Source organism: Aptenodytes forsteri, unplaced genomic scaffold, assembly GCF_000699145.1.
Source record: "Aptenodytes forsteri isolate BGI_AS27 unplaced genomic scaffold, ASM69914v1 Scaffold40, whole genome shotgun sequence".
Classification (NCBI taxonomy): Eukaryota; Metazoa; Chordata; class Aves; order Sphenisciformes; family Spheniscidae; genus Aptenodytes; species Aptenodytes forsteri.
Genome location: NW_008796077.1, coordinates 462,132 through 469,952, shown reverse-complemented (window position 1 = coordinate 469,952; position 7,821 = coordinate 462,132). Strand labels below are relative to the sequence as shown.

Below are 7,821 nucleotides of genomic sequence, written 5' to 3'. Positions count from 1 at the left end.
GGTATTGGGTCTTGGGTCAGCTGTCCTGGCTGTGCCCCCTCCCAGCTTCTTGTGCACCTCCTCAGTCGGTAGAACATGGGAAGCTGAAAAGTCCTTGACTAGTGTAAGCATTACCTAGCAACAACTAAAACATGGGTGCGTTATCAACTTTGTTCTATCCTAAATCCTCTATCCCTGCCGAAACCAGGACACAAGCTTTCCAGGAATCAGCAGAAGATCACGCATTTACCAGATCTCCACGTAAAATCCCTTTCCATTTCCTCTAAGAGCTGCCGAACTCCATCTGTTCGGTGCTTTAGGGGCTGTGAAGCAAGAGAGTTCCACTATCACATCAGATGGCATGGGGGAAAGAGGAAAGTTCCACCCCATCTGCCAGCTGCAAGAGCTCCTCAGCCAGAACATGCTATCTGGGGAGGGCAGAAATACAGAGGCAGATTCCTCCAAGAAGTGGGATTTAGGCTTTTAAATGACAGAAATCGCCCACCTGGCTGTGTGCTGTGGCTCGAATGACTGCAAATTCAGGGCAAAGCTTTGAACATGGCTGAGGGACGTAGTGAGGGAATTGTCTCTCTGCTAAGAGGTGCCAGCAGGTGTTTTTTATGGGTAGCCATTACTGGAGCGGAGTCCAGGACCAGGAGGGAAATGCATTCATGTTGTGATCAGATTCTTTCCCCTGCCTGGCACTGGGCCTGGAGTGCATGGCTGGCCCTGGCAGATGGCATTAGGAAAAGAAACATCTTAGTTCTTTTGCTCATTCGCACAAGTAAGCATAAAAGCTGCCTGAGGATCTTCAGGAGATACATCTGAAGGACCCGTATCTCCACTGAATATAGGCAAAGTCTGATACAAGCGTTGGTCCTATCTTTGGAAAGACTTGAGCTTTCACATTCTCTGGTGGGTGTAGGAAGGCTGCTGTCCTTGCATATGAATAATCAGTGTCACAGGTCAGATACACTTTTCTTGTCATCAACCAGACTCTCTTACGTAGATTAGGGAACCAAAAACTGTTGTGAAAACAAGTAAGTTCCCTTCCCTTCCCTGCCCAATTTCCTGTGCTGGATTGAGCAATTTGGGTCAGAAAAGGAACCTCAAGTGTCTCATGACTGGTAACAGAACTCAGCACCCCTGGAAAATCACTTTGCCCTGGGCCCCAACTGACTGGAGCCAGCCCTGAGTGACGAGTCTCCAGTCTTGTTGGAGCATGTCAATTACCTGTTTGTTGAGTGTACCGTACCACCGCGCAGCATTGATTTACCCAGAAAGTGGACATGACCTGACCTAATAATTCGCTTGTGGTAGGATATCAGGAACTAGTCAGCTTCATTTCTTCGTAGCAGAAATAGAAAGGCTGGGGGAAGGAGTAATGTACAGTTGCTTGCTACAACCCTAATTTAAATAAATAAGAACAAAGATACTGAAGCATTTCAAGCTTTTTTCTTCTTATCGTAATGCCCATGCTGACTAATATCCTGTGATCTGGAGCCTCCGAAGTGATACTGGATTTCTACAGACACGTGCAGTCAGTCAAAAATTACTAAACTGAGTGCAAGAGGCCACTGGTTTGCCAGTTCTGCTATCATACAAGAAGCCAGGGCAGACATTAGTCCCCTTTGGACATATTGCTCATCTGGGGATGGGGACTGAGACACTGCCAATTTCTCTTCCTTTTTTTGCTTACTAGTCCAGTTACTTGACTGATTCAAGGGCTGGGAGCAAAGGGAAAAGTTCGTAATAGCTACTCCTAGACATCTGTCAAGTATGGACCCCAGCAGACCATGCGAGTAGGTAAGAAGGGATCAGAGGTGCAGATCTCTGATGGCATTTGAGGAACTCCTTGGACTATGTCCCTTCTAGCCACTCAAGAGCTTTTTCAGCTCAGACTCCCTTCACAGAACCATGAAAGCTTCTTAGAAAAGTCACTTGATGATGCTAGCAACTCGGTCTGTTCTTCCAGGTCTTTTAGAAGTCTCTTACAGCTCTGATACTGGATTCTTCATGGGAGCTGGGCAGGCAAAGGCCCAGGGATGGTGCTATCTGGGCTGACACAATGGGTGACTTCAGTGCACTTAGCTTCTAGCAGCTCACTGCAGAGACTCAATGACGTATTTCTTTCATGTAAAAGCAGATTGTCTGAGCTGTTCTCAGTGCCCATGAGAACATCAGCCCAGACAGAAGGTGCTTTTCTGCCAGATTATTACAGGTTCCAGTTCTGCCAGTTGCATGTGATACAAGACATGAGCGTCGGTTCTTCTTTCTAATGGGAAAAGGGAAATGTAATATCCTGGTCCTCTGTTGTGTCCCTCAGTGCCTCTTCTTTAGAAAAGATGAGTGACTAATTCACGCATCTCAGTCTGCAATCAGAACAGAGCTGACCTAGATCCTGCTGACATCCTCTTAGTGAATGGTGCCCTCAATCACTGTGTCTGTGGTGTGCCTGGAGCACTTGCGGCTCCCTTTCATGCTTTTCAGGTTTTCTGAAAGATGCTTCTGGAACTTCTTGGTGAGGAAGCAGTAGATGATTGGGTCCAACACACAGTTCATACTCAAGAGGCACAAAGTCACCTGGTGAGCATCATTGAGTTGTTGGCGTAACTGACAGTTTTCCTTCATCCACTGCTCCAGAACAGTCAGGGTCCAGGGCAGGTTCACTATGTAATGAGGTACAAAGCTTATAATGAACACAGCCAGCACTGTGCAAACCATCCAGAGCGCCCTTTGCTTGACATGAGCGCTCTTCTGTGGCTGCACTGATTTGGAGAACAGGGTCCTGATAATGACGATGTTCCAGCCTAGTATAAAAAGGAAAATTATATAGAAAAGGATGCAGATGATGACATGAATGATGAGAACAGCTGAAACATCGTCAGAAGAGTTATAGCGCTCAAAGCACCGCGTGAAATTCTTCGAATTTATCTCCTCCTGATTAGTATTATTGTCAAAAAAGTAATACAAAGAGCTGCCCACTATTATGATCCAGATAGCTGCTGATAAGTAGATACCCCTTCTCTGGGTGGTAAGCTGAGCCGCTTTAATGGGATTAGTCACAGCTTGGTAACGGTTGTATGTGATGATCATCAGAAAGGCAACAGAAGAGTAGGTGTTAATGAAAAATAGCCAGCCAGCCACTTTACAGAGGAACAGAGGCATGATCCAGTCTCCATGGTGGTGATAGTAAACAATCCACATTGGCATCGTAACCAAGAAGAGCAGGTCAGCTACTGTCAGGTTCACCATGAATATCTTGATTTCATTGAGTTTCTTGGAGGGGTAAATACGGCTGAAAATCCAGAGCACATAGCAGTTGGCAACAAAGCCCAGAATGAAAATGATGCTGTAGAAAACAGTGAAGAGGTTGTAGCGAAACTCAGAGTCTATGCTGGGGCATTGAATGTAGGAATTGGCACTACCTTCAGCACCACCTTCACCCTTTCCAGACATCGTGGTGCTGAGTGGGCACGTCTGAAGCAGAATTTCCTACTGTAGCTTTTCTTCTTACCTAAAAATATAAAGCATAAAACGAGCTGATTGGTATGGTGCCGTTGCTAAGCCAAACCCCACCTTTCATTTTCAGCTGTCTGACTGCAGGAGTTCTGCTCCATGCCTTGGCTCCAGCTACAGACACCTGCCCTGTCCCCTTGGTCCTCTCTTTGGTACCATTTCCACACCATACCAGCCTTTGTGTCTTCATCCAGCGTTGTTTGGTGCAGTGTGGATCTGAGATGACTAATCTCTAATCTCAAAAGACTTTTCTGCGTGAGGGTTCTTAGATACAATCATCTGTTACTCTGTACTGTCTCAAGCTAATCTTATTCTTTTACTATAAGTAAACAGGTTTTCTGGGTCTCTTTTTTCCCCCTGTGGTTCCTAATGCTTTCTAACTTGCCTACATTTATTTTTACCTAGAAATTCCAGAAGTGAAACAGTATCTGGTAAAAATGTCTCACTAGTGCCATTTCCAGTCACCCTCTACTTACTGTTTTCTGACATTTTACTTCTTACACTTGTAAAGATCGTATTTGTTTTCTTAGTTGCAGGCACCATAGGATCTCACATTCACTTCATAGGCTACCAGAGCTCCCAATTTTTTTACTTAGTGAATGATGTGAAAGATGAGTCACTAATCCTAAAGGGTGATGTTTTGTGGTACATTGTTGATTTTAACTACAGTTTCTCTCTCTTAAAATCTTGTCTGTTGTCTGTCATGCCATCATTTTGAATTCAAGTTGTCATCAAACCAATCTGGCTCCCTTTCCCCCCCCGCCTCTCCTATTTCTGCATCAAATGCAAGTGTCAGCAGCAGCAATTCTGTACTTCCGTGTGTCACTGGTGACGCTGCTGACAAACGCTGTCCCTAAAGAGACACCTTCAGGTTTTTAATATTACCAGTCCCCACCTCAGTTAGTATTTCTTCAAATCTTGCCTACAGTTTGGACGTACCAAATTCCTGCATCATCAATACTGTACGTGTTCTTGTCTCAGATTTACATGGATTCAGTCTAATCCCTTGTATACTTTAACCCGCTGCTTTTACCATCCAGAGGATGCACATGCCTGTTCTTGGCTCTAGCGCCAACTCCCTGTCTGACGCTGGGCAGGCACTCGCATCTCCGTGACACAATCCCGCAGATCTGATTGATTGTTTTTCTGCCCCTCTTGCTTCATGGGAAGATAACTGACTAATGCAGGTAAAGCAGTTTGAGAGTCACCGGCAAGGAACTAGGTTGCTCACTGATGGTAAACTTGCTGGGTTTTTACCTAATTGCAGCACATGGTGGTTTTTCTTCAGAGTGAGTAAACTGTACCACCAGTCACAAAGCCTAAAGTTCTTGTGCGAGTTGTGATGGGAATGCCGGGTGCTGCACATTGTAATGTGCTTGCCTCGGCTCTCCTACAGACAGCAAGCATTTTCCCCCCCAGACTGCTGCCTCCTGAGAAAGCACCCTCCTGCCCTGAAACTTTCTGGATCTTCCCCAGTAGCAGGTAGTGGCATGAACATCTTGCCCTCTCTGGGTTGAGTCTCTCTTTGTGCCCCTGTGCTGTTGGTTCCTCATTTACACAATTGCACATTTGCAATTTTCCTCTGCAAATGGGGAAGTCAGCTCTAGCTCAAGAAAGCTCTCCCTTCCTTCAGAAAACTCTGCAAACCCCTTGGTACTTCTTTCCAGTCATTAGAAGAGGAAGGCAATAGTCATCTTCCTGAGCCTGTCCCTCCTCACCCCTCACAGGTCCCTAAGGACATGACAACTACGGATATCCACAACTTGTCCTTGGACCTTCACAGGCTGCTGCGTGCTGGGCAGCACTGGGGTTTGAGTGTCTTTAAACTCGATCTTTCAGCCACGTTCCACGTGAATTAACAAGTAGCTGTGGCAGTACTAGTAGTTGGCCAGGTGACACATGTATCTGTCCTCTTTCACCTTGATCTCTGCCACCCCGCTGAGAACCCACTGATCTCTAAAGGGTAGTAGCTGATTCAGGTGGTGGTAGCTGGGAGGTGAGGGTGGTCTGGGCTATGGCACCTCGGCATCTGGCCACATCCCTGAGGAGTAACGTGTCACTCCCTGCTGCCCTGCGGAGAGGTCCCGGAGCAGACAGGGGCCCATGCTCTGTTCCCTGTTCTACCTTTGATTCATGCAGGACCCAAGGCAAGTCCTACTGGTCATCTCATGGATCTGTTTCCACACCCTCATCTATGTATGAAAAGTGGTAATTGTCACAACATGGCCTTAAATACATATCCGTGTCTAAGCCCAGCTCTCCCACCCACTGAGGGGACCATCTCTGGTAAGGACATATGCCAGTTGGAAGGGTTTGCATCTCTCAGCTCGGGAGGGCACATAGCAGATGCAGACATTCAGGGACGGGGTGAGGCTGTGCAGGGGCAAGAGAAACTAGTGGGGAGCTTTGTGTTTGATACACTATTCTGATGTTAGAATAAAAAAAAAAGTCCTAATTACATAAGATCATTAGAGAACTTAAGTTTTTTTCAAATCTGCATCATAAACCCACTGTTCTGACTATCTGCCAACTTCAGCAAATAGTGCTGGTGCTTGGGGCTGGAATCTTTGCAATGAAAGGTGCTCTGTCACTGTAGCGCCAGACCTGAATATACCAAGAGTGGGGGTGGGGAAAAAAAAGGTGATGCATCCCACTAGCGGAATTCATGAGGAGGAGAGAAGTGCCCACATCCAATACATAGGCACAACTGTTATTCACAAAGTCCCTTTAGGCTGTGCTGCGGAGCACTGTCCATCTACCCCTCCATTTCTGGTGCTGTACATGGGCATGGCAGCCTCCAACCTTTGCCCAGGAGCTCTGGTGAACTTTACTGGTGGGGTCTCCAGGCCTGCCCATCAGCTGCCAGATTTAGCAGATGGGGTGGAAGGGAGAGCCAACCTGCACGTCCCCTTCCACTGCAAAGCCCTGCACAGAAGATGGGTTTGAGCTAAGGGGCTGCACTCTGACCTGGAGAGATGAATGCAAGGACGTGCTCTACTTTGTTAAGTCTGCTAGAAATCTCTGGCAAAGGTGGGCTGTGGGAGATGGCAGTGCCGCCTCCTGGCCCCAACAGCACTTGGTAGAGCTAATCTGTCTTTGCGTCAGTAGGCTGTGCAGTGCCAATGCAAGGTCCTTCAGGGAATCACAAGAGAGTTGTTTTTCCCTTCTTGCTTGTCAAGCCAGATATTCCACAAAACACAGCTAGAAGAGAGCATGGCACCGTTCCCCACTAAATTTACTCAATACCCTCTTTCCTCTTCAGCCTGAGGAACTTGAGCTCACATCTCCCGTATACTTGTGAGATGTCCTAAGCCCTAGACTCTGGAGTACCGTATGGGGGATCTCACTCAGCCTCTCCTGTTGAAGCGGCTCCCCTTTGTATAAAACATAAATATGCTCCGTGCCAGCAGAAGGGAGAACAGGCGCAGTGGTCAGGGTGTGGGCTGGTGGGTGTGGGTCCCGTTCTCTGCTGCAGCAGGCTGCGCTGCATTACCAAAATCCCTGGCAACTCTAGCCCCTGGCAACAGCTGTACACTAGTACACCAGCTGATAGTCCCAAGGGGTTTGTATCATCAACTCCATTGTATACAGAACTAGAGGCGGAAGCAACCGGCTGCACAGCAGAGCATGACCAGGGCAAGTGCAGACTCTGCTTCCAGTCTACGCTCTATCCCATGGGCCATGCTCTCCCAATAAGGATTTACTGGCTTATGCCTGCAAGGTGCAAAGACCATGCTAACACAAGCCATGCCATCAGCAAAAGTATATTCAAAGAGGAATAGTACTAATAAAGTTTATTTTCTGCTTACCACAGTCGAAAGGATTCAGCACGATACGTCCATCTTCAGCTTTAACAGAGCAGTGATGGGTGTTTTACTGAGGATGTTCTTCTTCCAAGTGTTACTTTCTCTGCCCTGGGGCTGGAAGGTCTCCACGCAGGCAGCTCTCAAGAGCAGAACACCAGAATGGCAGCAACTGTGGCATGACTGCAGAGTCACTAGAGAAGAGGAAATGTGTGACATCAGTTCAAAGGAAATGAGAAATAAAATAAACTGTAGAGGAAAGGCAATTAACCACAGCAAAGATCTGGAAAGTCCTTAAAGCTCTTTCCTCAAAGTATCTCTGCTTCTGTTAAACCTGAAAGTGGGCAAGGTTGGGAATTTCCTCTAAAGGCAGACTAGGAATCCCCTCCATGTCCCTGGTTAGATCTGGGATTAGACAGCATTTGAGCATCCTTCTTCCAAACAGATGAATGGCGGAAGCCAGAAGAGCTTTCACTTAGTAACTTCGAAGAAAGGAAGTGCCAGGAAACTTATATATCCC

At 47.0% G+C, this 7,821-nt stretch overlaps 1 protein-coding gene across 1 annotated transcript; it reads right to left on the bottom strand.

Annotated features, from left to right (window-relative positions):
• Window positions 1-2,394: 2,394 nt before the first annotated feature.
• Window positions 2,395-7,389, bottom strand: PTAFR (platelet activating factor receptor). Its single transcript, XM_009286644.1, has 2 exons — window positions 7,308-7,389; window positions 2,395-3,496 (listed from the first exon to the last, which is right to left on the bottom strand). Exon 2 carries the CDS (start codon window positions 3,436-3,438, stop codon window positions 2,395-2,397), a length of 1,044 nt encoding a protein of 347 aa, XP_009284919.1. The 5' UTR covers window positions 3,439-3,496; window positions 7,308-7,389.
• Between the last annotated feature and the right edge of the window lie 432 nt (window positions 7,390-7,821).